The sequence below is a fragment of the Diceros bicornis genome, chromosome 12 (genome assembly GCF_020826845.1).
Source record: "Diceros bicornis minor isolate mBicDic1 chromosome 12, mDicBic1.mat.cur, whole genome shotgun sequence".
NCBI classification, from domain to species: domain Eukaryota; kingdom Metazoa; phylum Chordata; class Mammalia; order Perissodactyla; family Rhinocerotidae; genus Diceros; species Diceros bicornis.
The window spans coordinates 40,728,128-40,749,352 of NC_080751.1; the positions used below are offsets into that span (position 1 = coordinate 40,728,128).

The following is a 21,225-nucleotide window of genomic DNA, read 5'->3' on the forward strand; positions in this document are numbered from 1 at the left end:
AGTTATGCAGAACTCCCCCTCAGGCCCATCTGATTGCAAAGCTGTGTTCCTAAGCATTGTGATCTACTAACAGTTTAGTTGAAACATTTGAATTCATACTGTACAAGGACACTAACAGGTCAAATAGTAATGATAAAAATAATAATAGTTAATGGCTAACATTTAGATAATATATATATATATATATATATATATTTGTGTGTGTGTGTGAGGAAGATCAGCCCTGTGCTAACATCTGCCAATCCTCCTCTTTTTGCTGAGGAAGACTGGCCTTGGGCTAACATCCGTGCCCATCTTCCTCCACTTTATATGGGACGCCGCCACAGCATGGCCTGACAAGCAGTGCCTCGGTGCGCACCCACGATCCGAACCTGGGCCGCCAGCAGCAGAGCGCACGCACTTAACCACTATACCACGGGACCAGCCCCTAAATAATATATTTTTAATTGAATTTTCACAAAATTCCTGTGAAATAAGGACTGTGATTAGCATCATTTTACAAAAGAGGAAACTGAAAGTCAGGAAAGTTAAGCAACGTGAGAGAATATACCAGGCCCTGGCATAACTGAGCTGTGATAATACATGTAATTATGTAATTATGTTAAATTACAAGTTGAACCTCTCGAGAATGCCTGGTTCTGAGGGATAAACTGCAGATCAACGCTACACCGGTGGAGAGCAGAAGTGTGTCCTCTGGTTACCTGTATCTCCCAGGCTCACTGCTATATTGGTCCATCGTCTGCCGGAAGCTGCGGACAATGTCGTGCATCCCCACCTGTGTGCTGGTGAAGTCGTGGTACAGCTCCGAGTACTGTGTGACCGTGTCCTTTGGAAACAGGACAGCATGGTTACCATCATTTCACATGTCCAGCCCACAGCTGGCCTTATGTCAATATAGACTGTCTTTTCAAAGGGCTCAAGCCAAGACACATCCTCAAAGATGGTCCTAGGACCTTCAGTGTTCAAGAGGTTTTGTGGCTGGGGAAGAACATTCATGACCATTAGTATTTCATTTGATGCTTAAATTATTAACTATAAATCTAGTAAACTAAATTTTAATGAACATCTAAACATTGATTACAAATGTATTTAACAAAATCTTCCTCCTAAACATTTAATTGTCCTAAATGCTCCAGACGCTTTTAAAGGCAAACACAAAGAAATTATCTTAATGATTATAGAGCTCATTATTATACCTATACTTTATCTGCTCACAAAATTATTAATATCATGCTTGTAAATTTGTTTCTTGACCACTTCTATCTTTTATTCTTACTGTTACACTTTCCCAAGGTTTCAGTAATTTTTCCAGATACTCATTCTATGCCTTTCTAGGGTTATGGTAATCTTCCAGAATCCAAGGTAGAAGATTATGTCTGACACAAGCCAAGGTTGTAAGTCCTGGATTGGGACACGAACAGGCTGAACAGCCCAAACCTGAGTTGCAGTCCATCCTGTGGACCTCTTTTGAAGCCCGGTACCTGAGGAGTTCTATAGATATTAAATCAATTTGCTGTTTTTCCTGTTTAGCTTGAGGGGTGACGCAGGGGTCTCGAGGATTCGTGAGCTTGTTTTGCAGAAGAAAGAGACTGCCTTCGGGGAGGTTGTGATCACCAAAAGGCTGGCCCTCAGCAGCCCCTGAAGCCCAGAAGTCAGACTGCCCAGAAGCTCATCAGGAGTGACCCCTTTGTTTCCCTGAAGCTCCTCCTGCCAAGCCCCTTAGCTCTATAAACCCCCCTGCTTTCTGTTCTTGGGGAGGCGAATTTGAGCGAACCCAGGCTCCCACCTTCTCGTTTTGGCCAATTCAAATAAATCTTTCTCCATCTCCAAGCACCGATGTCTCAGTGTTTGCCTTCTTGTGCGTCGGGCACACAAACTTGAGGTTAAGAGGTTTGGTACCACTTTTTCTAAGTGAACATCCCCTGCCAAATCAAGTGAAGTTTTTTGGAATCTTAGGCACTTCCTGAAATTACATGTTCTTTACATTTTTCTCGGGTAGCACACAAAACCCATTGTTCTGATCATTTGTCATAACTAGAAACTGTCTTATGCCATATCATTATAATTACAAAGTTATATTTGAGATTTCTTCTCCAAAGATAAGTGCTTTCTTTAGGATAACTGGCCAATATATCACCTTTTTTCCCCTCATTTTTCCTTTTTATTGGAAATCATGTACAAAAAAAAACAACTGAATCATAACCTTTGGTTTATGATGTCCTCTGGTAATTAGCCTGTGCCTGGCCAACTTCTCTTCGGTTAGTTAATTAATTTGTTTTTATGAAGTTATAAGTACACATAAATCTGTTAGGACAAAAGCAGAAGCTTGATAATAAACTTGATAACCCTATCAATTTCATTTTACTTGCTTAACTTCTTCATAAAAGGGACATCATGCTATATGTAATAATTTTAGATTTTTTTTAACTACACCTTACACTGCTAAGATTCACCCATATTACTCTGTGTCCCTGTAATTTATTTATTTAGACATTCTATTATGTAAATACACAAATCCATTATTTTGGAATGCATTTTAGGACTACTGTCTACTTGGCCATTGACAACAGAGTGACTGTAGAATGGTGGTCAACCAGAGGAATAGAGTGGCATGTGATTACTCTCTCAAGTGTGACATGGGGGGAAGGTTAAGAACCACTGGTGTGGAACCACAAAAAGCCCAGATTCTGTAGCCAGATAGACTTGGTTTATAGTTCCGTTTATCACCTCTGTCACCCCTGATGGGTTAATTTCTGTAAGATTTGCTAAATGAGGATGATGAAACCTTTCTCATAAGATGTTGAGAGAGTTCAATGGAATATCCTAAGTAAACAGCACACAACATACAATAAACACTCAGCCAATGTTAGTTTCCTTCCCTGCTACCTATGTGTCCTTTAATGTGTGCTTTAATTCCCCCAAGTGCCTGGGGAATTTAGGCCTCCTCACTTGAGCTTGAGCGAGATGACAAAATCTGCAGTGAGTAGTTGGGCCCTTGGTGGAGTCCACACTGTCCATGCCCTCAGAACTCTTGTCACCAAAGGACTCCTCTACGGATCCCTCACTCTGGAGGGAACCAGTGGAAGGAAACATCCGGGCAGATGCATTTGAAAAACTCCTCTGTACTTCCTAAAGAAAATGATTTAAAGTACTTCCTATAGACAGGACAGAACCCATCTCTGGTAATCGGTGTCTCAGGCTAAAAGAAAAAACACTCTGATGACATTTTCAGAAAAGGAAAAAATATATATGTTTAAAATAAAACTTTACCGGCATTTGGGTCTTATTCACTTGGGACTCATCTCGCAGATGCTCTGCTTCTAGAAGAAATTTAACAGCATCGAAACTAAAGCCATCAACACCCTTGGCGAGCCAGAACTGTATAATTTCCTAAATAAGAAGCAGCAAAATGCTTGGTTACATTAACAACACATTATTATCATAATGTTTAATAAAAGTTTTGTCTGTCAATGACTTTCTGTCATAAACCGGCTATTTCCACCTACAAACAAGCACAGCACTCATATAGCATAGTTTTATCTATTTAGCATAGCAATGTCTTAGTATAATGAACTCGCAATAACTGTATTTATGGACTCCCATACTTCCCTCATATTTGAATTCAGAATGTTACACTTGTAATTGATGTTATGAGCATGTTTCCAAAGTTTAAAGAATCCACTCAGAATGAAAGAATGAAACCACAATGAAAGATAGGACTCAGGAGAAACTGGGAACATAGCTCATCTCTCCCATGCCCAATTCTTTAAAGGTCACTCAAAACTGAGAGAAAATAACCAATTAAGCACCCAGTCATGAGGTCTTTTCCATCAGACTGGAAGATTCTTGAGGGAAAGACTACAGCTTTTGTTTGTCGTCTTTGCCTCTGACACAGCACCTAGTACTTAATGAACCAGTCATGGAATGAAAGAATAAAGTACCGAGCCCGAATGAGTCAAACATGGTGTGATATTGTTGGGATGCTAAAGAAGTATGGCATGTTCCCTGGTTTCGAGGCATCTGCAGCATAGTTGGGGACACACGAGTCCAAAGGTTTACCTAAACAATGCAAGGCAGGTCATGGTTCAGCATCACGAGAGGAGAGTCCTCTGTCTACAGGGCTGTTAGAGCTCCAAGAAGATCAAAGTTAACACGGGTGGGCACAACCAGAGAAGGAAAAGCTAGAGCTTGAACTTGGCCAGTGGGATTTTATCAGGGAGTGAGATCAAGAAGAACATTCTGGACTGTTTGTGGGAAAGCATGAACCAAGCATGGAGGCAGAGACTGTATTGGGGCAGTTGGGAGGACCAGGTGACCTTGAAAAGCAGAAGGCCTAGGTCTCAGCTCCCCACCCCACCCCAAGGCATCCCCTCCCAGCTGGGCTACTCCTGCACTGACCACAAGCCACCTTTCCGCAAAGGGACAGTGGCTCTCCCCACTTCCCTCTCGGCTCATCCCTGGATGGATGGAAGGTTTTACAGGAATGTATTTAACATGGTAGAGAAGAACTGCCTGTAATTCAAAGTACTAGACTTTGTAGCCAATTTTCACCTGTTGAGGGAAACAGAACCAAAGATTCCCAAATGCCGACTATCCCAAAAATCACTTGTTTGAGTTGAAGTGTTTCTTGTATCTACATGTGAATATGGGATCTCTAGAGTGCTGCACTTCAAAGGTCTCAAGGATTTCTATAGGTTGAATGCAAGGGTTAATACTGCTGAGGTCAATTCCCTTTAAGGTGACTTTTTGTGTGTGTGAGGAAGGTTGTCCCTGAGCTAACATCTGTTGCCAATCTTCGTCTATTTTGTATATGCGACGCCACCACAGCATGGCTTGATGAGTGGTGTGCAGGTCCATGCCCACGATCCAAACCTGCGAAGCTGGGCCACCGAAGTGGAGCACATGAACTTAACCACTTTGCCACCGGGCCGGCCCCAAAGGTGACATTTTTGAATGGCAAAGCTTGAAAGAGCCTTTCAAATCTAAGAGCAGGCTCTGCTGCTGACAGTCCTTAGCGTGGATACAGTTGACCCAAACAACCTTAAGCCAGCTCTACCCAGTGGAATTTTTCTTTGGGGCACAAACCCCACAAATTTTTTCTTACTAGTATTTTTACTTCTTATCAAATTCTTTCATTCAATAAGTATTTGAGTTCCAACTATGGGCCAGACACTTAGCTAAGCCTTAGAAGTACAAACATGAGCAAAATACCCAGTCCTGGGTCTCCTGGATTTTTTTAGAATCCCCAACTAGACAATCAAAGAGTAATGCAAAAATATTTAAATCACAGCCACATAAAGCTTTAAAGGAGAGAAACATGGTAATTAAGAGGGTGAAATAGCAGGATGTGCCGGGGAGGTCAGTACAGCAGCATGGCAGGAAGTGGGGGCAGTTGGTTAGAGATTGAGCTAGAAAAGTCAACAGATGTAAAGGCACCTCGTTTGTAGAAAAGGATCTTGGTGGTTCCACGGGCTGACTTAGCGTGAAGCTAACCAAGTTTAAGCTTCAGGACCCGTCACTTGCACGGGCCATTCCTACCTACCTTCTTTTCTCATTCTAAATAAACACTCATTTTTCTGTACCTGATTTTACATTCTCTCTATTTTAAGAAGGCCCCCGATTTTTACAAGCTTCGGATCCCACACAACCTGGGTCCACCCCCAGGTGGCGCTGTTCTTCACAGAGGAGAACATTGGCGGAGGATCAGGGTGGGGTGGGGCAAAAATAGCTGTAATGCATCCAAGCAGCCTCTGACAAAAATGTGGAAAAACTTTCAACATCATGCCGTTATAAATATTAAGCTTTTAAGCACTGATTTCCTAGAATAAAGCTACTCATTTTCTTCATGGGGTCCTTACTCACTTTGGGGTTCTCAGTGTTGCTGACTATTGACCCTACATCAAAGAATGAGAAATGTGTTATGTACCCCAGCAAAAGTTTATGGTCCTGGTAAGGGTTTTCTCTTTAGTTCAATAGGAGATATTATCGTTGCTTGATGAGACAAAACAGCAAAAGCTGGATGGTTATTTTTGAGAGTCATTTTAAATGCTGAGGTTTTCACCCAGATAATCCAAAAGTTGCTGTTGTGAAATATTTGCTTCGTGCTATTTATTCTCTCAACCAGGTGAGATAAGAGAGCTCAAGATTTTAATCGTTAACCCTCTCTCCCAGGGTGCCAGGTGCAGAAATGGACACATACCCTGGCTCTGCCAGCTCTGGGTGACCCACGTAGGCGCCACGGGACTCTGGGGACAGTACACTGTGTCCCCGATTCCTGTCTAACTCCCGAGATATCACACAGTCCTGGTTTTTCCACCGGGCACCTTTTCATTCTTTTCTCCTTAAACAACTCGCTGCTCTGAATAAAAAAGGAATCAATTCAACATTACCGATATCCAAATTCACAAAACCTTGAGGCAAACCTTTCCTCTTGAAACAGCTGAAGTTACTGGGCCCGTTTACCTAAAACACCAAGTCTGGGAAAGAGAAAAGCTCTGCTCTTACATGTGATGAAATATAAGATATCCTCTTGATAATGACATCAACCCCAGGTCCTCCGTCTCAAGAAGGAATGAGAAAGTATAGGATATTTCAGACGTACAGAGAGAAAACTGTATCCTCCACTTATAGGCAAAAGAAAACAACTGTCCCCACTGCAGTTCAGAAATCTGAACTGAGGGCCGGCCCCGTGGCTTAGCGGTTAGGTGCACGCACTCCGCTGCTGGCGGCCCGGGTTCGGATCCCGGGCGCGCACCGACGCACCGCTTCTCCGGCCATGCTGAGGCCGCGTCCCACATACAGCAACTATGAAGGAAGTGCAGCTATGACATACAACTATCTACTGTGGCTTTGGGGGAAGAATAAATAAATAAAATTTTAAAAAATTTAAAAAAAAAGAAATCTGAACAGAAATCCTTTGCTAACTCCTCCAGGAGCAGGGTGTAGAGCAAGGATCACAGACTTTGGAATCTGACCTGTCCAGGTACCATGCCATCTTCCCCACTGTCCAGCTGCATGAATTAGAGCATCCGCAGGCCCTCACTTAACCTTGGTTTCCTTGTCAATAAAATAATATCCTCCTTGCAGAGTTTCTGTGAGGATTAAATGAGGTACTGCTGCTAGGGTCAATTGACATTTTGGTCTTTTTGTTACCTGCTCTCTCTGCCATGTTTGACACTGTTGACTAAACTCATCTTCTAGAAATACTCATATCCCTTAGCTCCAGGATACCCTGCGCCTGCTTTCCCGCTCCTTCTCTGTCTACTCGGCAGTCCTTTAAATGTTAGCGCTCCTTGGGGCTCCATCTTACTGTTCATTTCACTTCACAACAGTATTTACTTATTTATCTATTCATTTATTGATTATTTAACAAGTACTTATAATAAATAAGGAACACACTGTCCTACGTGCTTTACAAAGGTTAAACCATTTAATTCCCAAACAGCTCTACAAGGTATATACCATTATTGTTCCTATTTTACCAATGAGGAAAGTGAGGCACAGGAGATGAAGTACCTTGATCAAGGTCATACAGCTAGTAAGTAATGGCATCAGAATTGGACCTCTCTGGCACCCTTACCCATTTGTTATGCTTTCATTTTTTTTAATTGGAAGACCTGCCAAGCCCTGGCCTCATTCCCACATGACAACAATCAACTGAAGCTACGATGCAGTTCCCCCCTTGTTCATCTCAGCCGCCTTCTTCTCTCACTGACCTCTGTAGGCATCGTCCATATGTCAACAAACCCCAAAGTTTATCTCTAGACCAGACCTTTCTCTGAGCTCTGTGTCCTTATATTCAGCTATCCATTGAACACTTGGATGTCTCACAGAGAGCTCAAACTCTACATAACTAAGACATCCTCCCTCTTTCTGTGTCTCTCATCTCAGGAAATGGCACCACCACTCAGTCAGCATTCAGATCCGAAACAGGAGTCACACCGGACTCAGGGTCTCTAAGTCCTGATGATTACCTTGCAAACCCACACCACCTCACTGGTCCAAAGCCCCCAGCATATCTTTCCTGATTATTGCACCACCCTCCTCCCTGGCCCCTCTGCCTCTAAACCTGCCCTACTCAAACCCCTTCTCCAAAACCAGATTGATTTTTCAAAATGCAAATAAAAAATTTTTTCCCTAAGACCTTTTTTTTTTTTTGTGAGGAAGATTAGCCCTGAGCTAACATCCGTGCTAATCCTCCTCTTTTTGCTGAGTAAGACCGGCTCTGAGCTAACATCTATTGCCAATCCTCCTCCTTTTTTTACCCCAAAGCCCCAGTAGATAGTAGTATGTCATAGCTGCACAACCTTCTAGTTGCTGTATGTGGGACGCGGCCTCAGCATGGCCGGAGAAGCGGTGCGTCGTTGCGCGCCCGGGATCCAAACTCGGGCCGCCAGTAGCAGAGCGCGTGCACTTAACCGCTAAGCCACGGGGCCGGCCCAATCCCTAAGACCTTTTAAATCCAAATCTTTACCATGGCCTTCAGTGCTGCTCATGACCTGGTCCCTCTCTAGTCTCACTGAGTCATGCTCCTTCTCTGTAACCATGTCCCAGCCATATTGGACCACTCCTAGCACCTTTAATGTGCCATGATCCATGCTTTCTCTTTGCTTGAAACACTCCCACCCACGCCTCTTCACCTGGCTCATTCTTACTCATCCATTCTTACTTGGCTTCCTCGGAAAACCCTTCCCTGATCTCTCCCACTCCATGCCCAGGCTAGGTGCCTGCCCTTTGTACTTCTGCTTCCCACTGTTGTGCCCACTCAGCACACTTTGTTGTAATTGCCTGTTTGTCTACTTCCCCCTCCAGAATATAAGCCCCAGGACAGCCATAACATGTGTCTATCTTACCAGCCATCATACCCCAGCACATGGTCAATACACAATACATATTGTTAAATGAGTGAATGATTTATAATAAAGTGCCTGGCATATAGGAGGAAGAATAAATGGTAGTTATGATCATGAAGCACAGAGCTGGTTTATAAAGCAGGTAGTGAGTAAATTTTATTTTGAATCGAGCTGCTAGTCTCCAGCAATACTGTGCTCGGTAGAGGTGGAGCAGAGCTGGTATTTATGCTCTAGATTCCATCTTAAGCCAGGGCAGCATCTGGGTCCCTCATCCCCAGCTGCCATGAACACACCGACTCCCCAGGATCCCCTACTCCAGGGCTCAGCATTCCCACATAGCAGGTCACACTGAGCCCCAGGCATGGGGCCATGCCATCTGGAGTCTCTTCCCTGCTATGCAGCTAACCCACTGGGTCACTTCACCTCTCTGGGCCTCAGTTTCATCATTTGTCAAATAAGGGATTTAGAGGCAAGTAAAAACCAAAGTGACTGGAAAAGCACAAAACACGACACAAACATAAGCCCCCATCTCCAAGAAGGCTTCCTGATTTCTCTAGCTGACGACTCTCAAGCCCTGAGAGGTTCAGGGCAGAGCCAAGTCCCCTGATGGCCAGTGCAAAGGGGAGGACAAAGAGGAAGAGAGAGGTGGGTGCTCTGTGCTGGATGTCCCCTGCCTGCCAGCCTCCCACTGTGCAGATCAACTGAAATCTGATGGGAGCCGGGAGGAAGGTGGCTCAGGCTCCCTGAGTGCGAGTTGGTTTGCAAGCGGGAGTCATTCCAAATGCCTCCGCACCACAAACTCTCTGGGCTGCAAATTATTAACCTGTTTAACTCTACTGCAGAGATAAGCGCTGCTGGGGGGAAGGAGGGAAGTCCCTCTCATGCGAAAGGTCTCTTTCCAGGAGCAAAGAGCCTTCCCTTACAGATTCTTAGCCTTTCTTATTGACTCTCAGAGTAAATCTTCTAAACCAGCCTGGCAAGGAGTGTCTAAGCTCTCAACTGGAGGCAGTAATGATTCATCCCAAGAGGGATTTCATCCTGCGAGACTAGTAAATAAGACTCCTATTCATGAACTCCACTACTTGGATGTCTGCAAGAGAACAGCTGAGTTAATCAAAAAATAATTAACATATTGGCTGGCACATTTTGGCAAAATTTATCACACTTGTCTAAACATCTCCAGACAATCCATCACTATTGTCACAAGGAGCCTGGAGAAATCTGCTGCCCGAAAAATCAACTGGTTTATATTCACATTTATGACTTTCCCATTGAAAACCTCCTTGTAAAAATTGCGTAGGAAAAGTGAAGCGCATGGGGCCGGCCCCGTGGCTTAGCGGTTGAGTGCGCGCGCTCCACTGCTGGCGGCCCGGGTTCGGATCCCGGGCGCGCACCGACGCACCGCTTCTCCGGCCATGCTGAGGCCGCGTCCCACATACAGCAACTACAAGGATGTGCAACTATGACATACAACTATCTACTGGGGCTTTGGGGGGGAAAATAAATAAATAAATAAAATCTTAAAAAGAAAAAGAAAAGTGAAGCGCAGAGAAAGTAACAGTTTGCCTCAAATCAGGTGTGGAGTTGTGGTTAAGAGCATGGACTCTGGAGTCCCAATGCCTGGGCTTGAATCCCGTTCCATGACTCCCAAGGTGGGTGACTCCACCTCTCTAAGCCTCAGTTTCCTTACCTATAAAATGGTCGTAAAATCTCCTAACTTAGGTTTGTTCTGAGCACTCGATGAGATGATCCAAGTAAAGCACTTCACACAAGGTAAGTGTCTACTAAGTGTGGGGGGGGAGGGGCAGGTGTGGGTGTGTAAATGATCTTGGGTGAGGGAGAAGAGGCGAGTCCACACTCCAACAGAGAAGTTGAAAACTAATCTTTAGTTGGTCAACCGACCGCATCTACCTCCACCACTGCCACTATCCCCAACTGACACAAGGCTGCCCTAACAAGGTACCCACTTCTAGAAGAGATCTCAAAGCAATTCATATAAGTTCTGGAAAACATCAAATATACATAGTAAAAACAGTCTTTAAACTAAGGAGTCTATAGGAATATATTTAACGAAAGAAGTGCAAGACTTGTATCCTGAAAACTACAAAATATTGTCAAAAGAAATTAAAGAAGACCTTAAATAAGTGGAAAGACATTCTGTGTTTACGGATCAGAAGACTTAATACTGTTAAAATGGCAATATTGCCCCAAACTGATGCACAGATTCAATGCAATCTCTATCAAAATCCCAGCAGGCTTCTTTGCAGAAATTGACAAGCTGATTCTAAAATTTATATGGAAATGCAAAGGACCCAGAATAGCCAAACAATCTTGAAAAAGAACAAAGCTGTAGAACTCACTTCTCAATTTCAAAACTTACTACAAAGCTATAGTAACCCAGGCGGTGTGGTACTGGCATAAGGACAGACATATAGATCAGTAGAACAGAACTCAGAGTCCAGAAATAAATCCTGACATTTATGATCAATTGATTTTCAAAAGGGTTCCAAGATAGTTCAAAGGGGAAAGACTAATCTTTTTTTTTAACACATGTTGCTGGAATAACTGGATAGCCACATGCCAGAGAATGAAGTTGGACCCCCTCACACCACAGACAAAAATTAACAAAAAATGGATCAGAGACTTAAATGTAGGAGCTAAACTCTTATGAAACTCTAAGAAAACATAGGAGTAAATCTTCATAACCTTGAGTTAGGCAATGGTTCTTAAATATGACACTAAAGCACAAGCAACAAAAGAAAAAATAGATAAATTGGACGTCATAACAATTAAAAATACTGGTGCTTCAAAGGGCCCCATCAAGAAAGTAACTAGAAAACCCACAAAATGGAAGAAAATTAATTACAAATCATGTATCCAGAATATATAAAGAAGACTTACAACTCAACAATAAAAAAACAAATAGGGCCGGCCCCGTGGCTTAGCGGTTAAGTGCATGCGCTCCGCTGCTGGCGGCCCGGGTTGGGATCCCGGGCGCGCACCAACACACCGCTTCTCTGGGCATGCTGAGGCCGCGTCCCACATACAGCAAGTGGAAGGATGTGCAACTGTGACACACAACTATCTACTGGGGATTCGGGGGAAAATAAATAAATAAATAAAATTATTTAAAAAAAAAAAATTTAAAAATGAGTAAAGGAGGGCCGGCCCCGTGGCATAGAGGTTAAGTGCGCACGCTCTGCTGCTGGCGGCTGGGGTTGGATCCCCCGCGCGCACAGAGGAACCGCTTCTCTGGCCATGCTGAGGCCGTGTCCCACATACAGCAACTAGAAGGATGTGCAGCTATGACATACAACTATCTACTGGGGCTTTGGGGGAAAAATAAATAAATAAATAAATAAAATTTTTTAAAAAATGAGTAAAGGATTTGAATAGACATTTCTCCAATGAAGATATACAAATAAACTATAAGGACATGCAAAGATGCTCAACATCATTAGCCACCAGGGAAATATGATTCAAAACCACAGTGAGATACCACTTCATACCCACTAGGATGACTATAATTGAAAATATAGAGGATAACAGGTATTGACGAGGATGTAGAGACATCAGAACCCTCGTGCGTTGCTAGTGGGAATGTAAAATGATGCCGCTGCTTTGGAAAACAGCTTGGCAGTTTCTCAAATAGTTAAGTATAGATTATAAATATAGATATATATCATAGACATATAGATATTGTATGATTCCGTTTATATGAAATGTCCAGAATAGGCACATCCATAGAGCCAGAAAGTAGATTAGTGGCTGCCAGGGCCCAGAGGGAGAAAGGGAGGGGACAGTCAGGAGTGACTGCTAATGGGTATGGAGTTTCTTTCTGGGGTGATAAAAATATTCTGAAATTAGTAGTGATAGTTTCACAACTCTATGAATATACTAACACCATTGAATTATACACTTGAAAGGGGTGAATTTTATGGTATATGAATTATATCTCAGTAAAGCTCTTTTTTTTTTTTTTTTTGTGAGGGAGATCAGCCCTGAGCTAACATCCGTGCTAATCCTCCTCTTTTTCCTGAGGAAGACCGGCTCTGAGCTAACATCTATTGCCAGTCCTCCTCCTTTTTTTCCCCCAAAGCCCCAGTAGATAGTTGTACATCGTAGATGCACATCCTTCTAGTTGCTGTATGTGGGACACGACCTCAGCGTGGCCGGACAAGCGGTGTGTCGGTGCGCGCCCTGGATCCGAACCGGGGCCGCCAGTAGCGGAGCACGCCCACTTAACCTCTAAGCCACAGGGCCGGCCCTCAGTAAAGCTCTTATTTAAAAACAAACTAAGGGATGTGGGTGCCCTCCGTGACTCCAACGTGGCAACCTGCATCCTTATCACTTGGCTGACATGGTGAGCTGTAGAAGGGGACCCACGCCTCTCTGTTCTGCTCTATTCAAGTCTCCTCCCTACCTCCCTACCTCAGAGCACTACCCCACTAACCTAAATTCCTGCCCACCATAGCCACAGCAGCAGCAATAAAAAGAACAACACCACGGCTCATGTTTATTGTGGATTATGCGTCAGGTATCTTTGGAACCACCACCACACAGGTGCGAGCCCCGTCAGCTCTCACCTGGAGAAAAATTTCACTGTAGGAAATCTGAGCATGGGCCACAGAGGGATCTTCAGTGACTCAGCATGTACCCCTTACAACAGCATTCAAGGCCCTATAGGATCAGCCCCCATTCCACTTTTTGAACCCCAGCTCTCTAACTCTCTCGCTCATTTCACTGGTAGGGTTGCCAGATAAAATACAGGACATCCAATTAAGTTTCAATTTCAGATAAGCAATGAAGAATTTTTTAGTAGAAGTATGTCCCAAATATTGCATTATTCATTGTTTATCTGAAATTAAAATTTAACTGGGTGTCCTATAATTTTATTTGCTACATCTGGCAACCCTACACATCGGCCTCCAGGTCATGCCTGAAACACATGGAGCACACTCTCGCCTGGAGATGTTTGTATTTGCCCTTCTCTCTGCCTGAAATTCTCTTCCCCCAGATGTTCACATGGCTCCCTTTCAAACTTCAGGTTTTTGTCCAAACAGAACCTTGTCACAGGATTGTCTCCAAACCAACTTCTCCCTGGCGCTCCAATGCCCCTTACACTTAGGGTTCATCACCACCTGACATATTATATATTTGGTTAATTGTCTGCCTTCCCCTCAGTATACCAGCAACTCTGTCAGGGCAGGGCTTCTTTTATTCACCGCTGCATTCCCAGTGCTTAGAACAAGACCTGGCACAGAGCAGACAGTAAGTTAATATTTATTGAGTGAATACAGAATTGTTGCGCATGGGTTATCTCACCTAATGTTTCAAAAAGTCCTATGAGACAAATACCATGTTTCATAGATGAGGGATCTGAGACACAGAAAAGCCAAATTAAGCCCCAAATGGTGGGGCTGGGTCCAGATGCCAGAGCCAGACCCCGGAGCCCATGTTCTGGCCCACGTCACTAATAACAGCTCATTGTTACAGGCAGAGGAGCAACTGGGAACTAAAGCAACAGGTATTTCTGCCTCCCGCCCATTTCAATTATCCTAGGTTAGAGGCGGGAAAGAACTACTAACATATCTGAGTGTCTGTTTGCATCAGACTCCTTAATCCCAGAATTTAATGTCACTACTTGATTTTGCCTGCACAATTATTGTTCAACATAAAGTGTAGGAAATAACTACTTAAGCACCCATGTAATGGAGCAGTCTATGTGGATGTCTGTACTCACTTTTATTTCTTCCTGAACATCAGCATTGCGGAAATTTAAATCAGGTTGCTCTTTCGTAAACTGGTGAAAATAACATTGGTTTCGTACTTCGTCAAACTGCCAACCGGAGTTTCCGTATACACTTAACTAGCAAACAGAAAATAGGAAATCACTTACTTAGCACTATTCATATGATGGTATTGCCCACAAAGAAATGATAACTGCCATCCCCGGTGCTGTGCAGGCTGAGTGCACAAATCCTCAGAATTTTTCTTCCAGGGAGAGTACTGAGTAAAATAATTCCCTAAAATGCCGCTGTCTGGCCTAATCCCCTACAAACGTGGTTGTGACGTGTTTGCACAGTAGAAGCTGTTCCTAACAACCACAACAGCAAACCAATGCTCTCAAATGCGGGACAAGGCCAACTTAAGGAGCAGACATTTCTAATATATTTTCTTGAACCTTCTGTCCAGGCTCTGGACTCCTGTTTGTGAAGAAAAGCAAATGATGGTCAACTTGGGGGAAAGACGCATTCCATTGGTCTTAGAGTTTGAATCCAGATAGAGTGAATATTTAAACTGTGTCCTCAGAAAAGTATTAGAATCATTCACTTAAAAACTCCACTAGCCTTCAGGAATAAAAGAAATCTAGCCTCTTCAAGTTTTGGTATCCAGCAGCGTCTGACACTGGTGCTGATTTCCTCTTTCTAGAAATGCTCACATCTGTGGCTTCACAACATGGCTCTCCTGGTTGACCCTCCTACATCCTTTGCCATTCCTTGTCAGTCTACTCTGAGGTTCCTTAAATGTGACAGTTCCTCAGAGCCATTTGTTCACTTCCAGCCAAAGAGAACATCTGGACAACACTTAAAAACTGAGGGATTTTACAGGGCCAGTCCCAGTGGCCTAGTAGTTAAGTTCGGCGCACTGTACTTTGGCAGCCCAGGTTCGGTCCCCCAGCGCAGACATACGCCACTCATCTGTCAGTGGCCACGCTGTGGTGGCAGCTCACAGACAAAATAGAGGAAGATTGGTAACAGATGTTAGCTCAGGGCAAATCTTCCTCAGCAACAAAAAAACAAAAACAAAAACAAAAAAACTGAGGGATTTTGCATAATCTTTTTCATTTTAGTTGGAAGACCTAGTCACACTGGATCCACATTTCCATGGCAACAACTGGCTGAAGCTACGTGGTAGCTGCTGCCTTTGGAGGAAACATACTCTCGTCAGCTCACCTCATGGCCCACCTGGACACAAACTGGGATAAGATATTTACAGTGTATATAACCGAGAAAAGATCAGTATCCAGAATACAAAAAGAACTCCACAAATCAAAGGGACACATGATCGGACAAAAAAATGGGGAAACCATAAACAGGTGTTTCACAGAAATGGATGCTCGAGTGAATAAATGTATGAAAAGATGTTCAATATCTTTAATAATTAGATAATTACCACATTAGTTATTAGGTAAATCATCAGTAATTAGATAAATGTATAATTAAGACCTCAATATGATAACAATTTATGTTCACTTGGTAAAAATTACAAAGTCTGGTAATATCGGCAATTAATGAGAAGATGTATTTTTTATACTGCTGTTGGGAATATAAATTAGTACAACCACGTTGATAATCAATTTGGCGTTATCTTGTAGAGTTGAGCATGCACTATTCTGCACCCAGCAATTTCACTCCTAGTCTTTTACCTTTCAGAATCTCTTCACATGTGCCCCAGGAGAAATAGATTAATGAGAATGTTTACAACAGCATCATTAGTAAGAGTGAAAAAAAACTAGAAACAGCCCAACTGCCCATCAGCTGAAGAGTGGATAAATAAATCACAGAATATTCACACAATGGAATATCATACAACAGTGAAAATGTATGGGCCACAGTTACCAGAAACTACATGAATGAATATTAAAAACAATGAGTGAAAAAAACTAGTTACAGAAGACTACATGTAGTATGACACATCTCATAAAGTTCAAAATAGGAGAAACTAAATAAGAAATGTAAAAAATATATGTAGCATATATAGTATAGGCAAAACAAAATGCAAGGACTTAGAAAAACCTAAAATTCAAGGTAGTAGTTACCTCTAAGAGGAGGCATGGGGAGAGACAGGAAGGAGCCCACAGGTGGTTTCAGCAGTGCTGGTAATGCTCAAGTTCTTAATTTGGGGATGGGTTCATTGATGTTCGCTATATTATTATCTTCCCTAGCTTAGGTATATATTACATATATTTTTAAATAGTTTTATTCAGGTATATTTGAATACAATAAACTGTACATATTTAAAGAGTACATTTTGATCAGTTTTGACATATGAACCTCTCACCATGATCAAAATAGTGAACAGATCCATCCTTTGTGATTCCTAATCCCACTCTCCCACTCCTACCCCTCTCCCTCCCATCCCTAAACAACAACTAATCTACTTTCTGTCACTATAGATTAGTTTGCATTTTCTAGAATTTCATGTAAGTGTAATCATATAGCTTGGTTTTTCATCTGGCTTCTTTCACTCTGCAGCGTTATTTTCAGATTCACCCATGTCATTGCGTGCATCAATGTTCATTCCTTTTTATTGCTGAGTAGTGGTCCATTGTACGGCTATACCACCAGGTGTTTATACATCTATCATATATTACATATTTTTTTATATATGAACTATTACATTAAAAAAAAAACACACAACCTTGGCAACAGTGGAGAACTGATGGAAAGATGGAAAAAACAGATGCCAAAAGAGGCAGCTGTTACAGTCCTATAGGCAAGAGATGATATGGTTCGAAGTATGGGCAGCAATTTTTTTGTTTGTTTTTTTGGCAAGGAAGATTAGCCTGAGCTAACATCTGCTGCCAATCCTCCTCTTTTTGCTGAGGAAGATTGGCCCTGGGCTAATACCCATGCCCATCTCCCTCTACTTTACATGTGGGACGCCTGCCACAGCATGGCTTGATGAGCGGTGCATAGGTCCACGCCCAGAATCCAAACCTGCAGACTCCAGGCCGCTGAATTGGAGCACACGAACCTAACCACTACGCCACCTGGTCGGCCCCATGGGCGGCAATTTTTAAAAGCAGATTGTGGCTCCGGACTGACTAGATCCAGTCCTCAGCCCTTTCATTTACTAGCTGTGTGACCTTGGGCAAGGTACTTAATGTTTCTTTGCCTCAGTCTGCTCATCTGCAAAATAGGAATTAAAATCTAACTCATAGGCTTGTAGGGTAGATTAAATGAATTAATGAATATAAAACACTTAGCACAGAGCCTGGCACATAGTAAGTATTTGGGAAATGTTTGCTAATATCATTATCATTTTAACAAGTGGGTAGATTGGTGAAAAGAAAAGTTAAGGAGGTAAAACAGCCAGGCCCTGCTGATGACCTGCTCACCTGGCTGCATATTGGTCCCGTTCGCCAAACCTGGGATACAGGAGGTTGGGAAGAGAGGGTCACACAGTCAGCTTTGACACGCGTCAATTTTGAATTGCCCTTGGTCATCTGAAAGTTGATGCCCAGGAGCCAGCCTGTTTAAATGTTTGTGGAGAAGGTCCAGAAGAGAGAAGGAGAGAGTGGAGTGGGAAGAGACGACCCAGAGTGAAAGGCTCCACAGAAAGCAGGAGAGAACATGAACCAGAGCAGGTGGAACGACTTGCCTGGAACAGGAGTAGAATTGCCAGATAAAATACAAGACATCCAGTTAAATCTGAATTTCAGATAAACAATGAATAATTATTTATTTGAGTATGGCTTATGCAATATTCATACTAAAAAATTATGCATTGTTTATCTAAAATTCAGATTTCATCGGGCTTCCTGGATTTTTATTTGTAAATCTGGCAACCCCTAGACAGGAGGGACATGGCCTCTGCTGTAAAAGAAGTGAGTAGGAAGAGGGTGGGTATGGGGGCAGGCAGGTTTGAGGGCTTCTATTCTCTCTTCGAAGTAGAGTTTGCTGCTGAGAGTGATAAGACAGGGAGGAGGCAGGGTAGGATGTTTGAAGAGGAGGGGGGCAAGTTGATCAATTAGATTTGGTAAAATTCCTGAGAAGACTGGATGGCCTAGTTCAAGTGGGGGCAATGAATGTGCGATGTCTCCAGAATCTCGGATACCAAGGTTCAGGCAGAAAAGTGGATGGTTGACTTCATTAATGGCTAGGGTTTTGTTGAACAAGAGAGTCCAAAAGTCAGAAAGGCAAAGGGATCTGGAGAGTAGCAAGACAGTTACTGAACTAATGGGACATGGAGTCTAAATCAGACAGAGTGGGAAGAAGGGAAGGAGAGGCTGATAGAGAGTATAGGTTTTCATTTGCTAGAACACATCAGCTCTACAATGAAATCAGAAATCCAAATGACATAAGAAGGCTTGGGTCCCTTATTTCTATTTCTTTGGGAAACTTTTTCCCCTTCCTGTAAACTATACCCGTTGATTTTTTTTTTCCTTAAAAGGACTTTATAAATAGCCAGTTTAATCACTGAAGACCTGCCCATTTTCACTTGTAAATCAGGCAAGTTGGTACTTACCCAGTTGTTGGGTGGTTTGGTTATGCCATTCTCCTGAGTACAGTCATGCCAGATATAATAATCAGTATATTTCCCTGTCCGGGTCCGACTCAACTGAAACCAAGTATGATTATCACTGGTGTGGTTTGGTATGAAATCGATTATTAATTTTAAACCTAGTAGGTGAAAACATTTCAAATGTTAGCAAAAGATTATATTAGACTAATATATGACAGTTAAGGGAAAAAATGCTTTAAGTAAGCATTTGGAGAAATGCTTTTCCCAGCCCCCACTCCCATCCCACCCACCTTCCATTCAACTTGCCTTTATCATGTATGGCTGCAAGCAAATTCTCAAAATCTTTCATTGTTCCAAAAATAGGATCAATTTCTCGGAAATCTTCAACACCATGTCGGAAATCTTTAAGGGATGATTTATAAAATGAAGTAATCCAAACAGTTTTTATATTTAAAGTTGTGATGTAGTCCAGTTTATCTTGAATACCTGAAGAAAAATGTCAAGGCCATGAAAAGTAAAGTTTTATTTTTAAGTTGAAGGATCAAAAATAAAAGGAACACGGGGCCGGCCCGGTGGCATAGTGGTTAAGCTCATGCGCTACACTTCGGTGGCACTGGGGTCGCGGGTGCGGATCCCTGCTGCAGAGCTGCTCACTACTCATTACAACCATGCTGTGGCAGGTGTCCCACATAAAATGGAGGAACATGGGCACAGATGTTAGCTCAGGGCCAATCTTCCTCAGCAAAAAGAGCAGGATTGGCAACAGATGTTAGCTCAGAGCTAATCTTTCTCACCAAAAAAAATAAAAAATAAAATAAAATAAAAAAATAAAAGGAACATGACTAAGATCGAAATATTTACATTGAGGCAGAAATATTTGGAATTTTGTTGAATTTGGGTGGAATTCCAATAGCAAGGTCTAGTTCTACAAACAGCATCAAATTAGTCTTCTAGTAGTAACCTTTGACCTTTAACATACATGCATAACATTAAAAAAAATCTGTCTGTGGCTTGTTCATATTTTATGTTTAAAACCAAGATGACAGTATTGTTAATTTATTCTCCACCTGGTTTTTGAGCACCTAATCTAGGCCGGGTGGTGGGCTAAGTGCCAAGGTACAAAGACTAATACATGGCCCCTGATGGTCACATGGTCTAAACTGAACTGTCCAGTATGACAGCCACTTGCCACATGCGGCTATTGAGCACTTGCAATGTGCTAGTCTGAACCGAGATGTGCTATACATGTAAAACACACGCCGGACTTTGAAGACCCAGTATGCAAAGAAAGACTGTGAAATATCCTATTAATATTTTTATATTGATTATATGTTGAAATGATATACTGGATTAAACAAAATACATTAAAATTAATTTCACCTGTTTCTTTTTAATTTTTTTAATGTGGCTCCTCGAAAATTTACAGTTACATGTGTGGTTCACCTTCTGTTTCCTTTGGACAGTGCTGAAGCCAAGAATTCATATAGAAGAGAATTCTAGACTTGGCTGAGAAGAGATACCGGAATGAAATTCTTTGTACTTGGAACCTTGTAAGATAATTAGCAGATAGCGTGTTTTTTTGCTTCTAGTTCAGAGTCCTAAATGCAGATTCAGAGACTTGAATCTCGTACTCAACCTCCAGTAACTGTCTGTGGGACACTATGTGGCTTACTACAGTCAGAGCCTGTCAGGGATCACACAGCAGGCTGGAGGCCACTGAGACCAAAGCACAGTCACCTGACTCCTGGCATCTGGGCTCTTCCCTTACAACGGGCTGCTTATTTTCGTCCTCTTTGTACCTCAGTTCCTCCGTATGGGTGGCTGTGAGACTCACAGAGGGTCAACCGGCAACAAAAGGATTTTGATTTAAGTCAGAACAACCATACAATATAGCTTACGAACAGGCACAAAGGAAGAGGATGATAAAAACGAAGGGACTGAACGGTCACAAAGTAAACAAGGGATCCCAGGCCCACACCCAGGGGACAGAAGGCAGTCACCAAAAACTGAAACCTGGCCTCGTTTCCTCAGACAATAACAACAAAATCCCCTCAACCTCAAGGACAAATACCTATTGAGCCAGTCCCTCAAGGAGAAGTTATTGGAAATGACAAATGAAGAG

General features: G+C 42.6%; 1 protein-coding gene across 1 annotated transcript in view; it reads right to left on the reverse strand.

The window, feature by feature from the left end:
- Positions 1-21,225, reverse strand: part of SLC3A1 (solute carrier family 3 member 1) — a 34,570-nt gene that overhangs the window by 11,563 nt on the left and 1,782 nt on the right. Inside the window, exons 2-6 of the mRNA XM_058551325.1 lie at positions 19,410-19,589; positions 19,107-19,261; positions 14,596-14,721; positions 3,271-3,390; positions 702-826 (exon numbers count right to left, since the gene is read on the reverse strand). Of these exons, the coding sequence (XP_058407308.1) occupies positions 702-826; positions 3,271-3,390; positions 14,596-14,721; positions 19,107-19,261; positions 19,410-19,589 (706 nt within the window). The remainder of the gene's footprint in view (positions 1-701; positions 827-3,270; positions 3,391-14,595; positions 14,722-19,106; positions 19,262-19,409; positions 19,590-21,225) is intronic.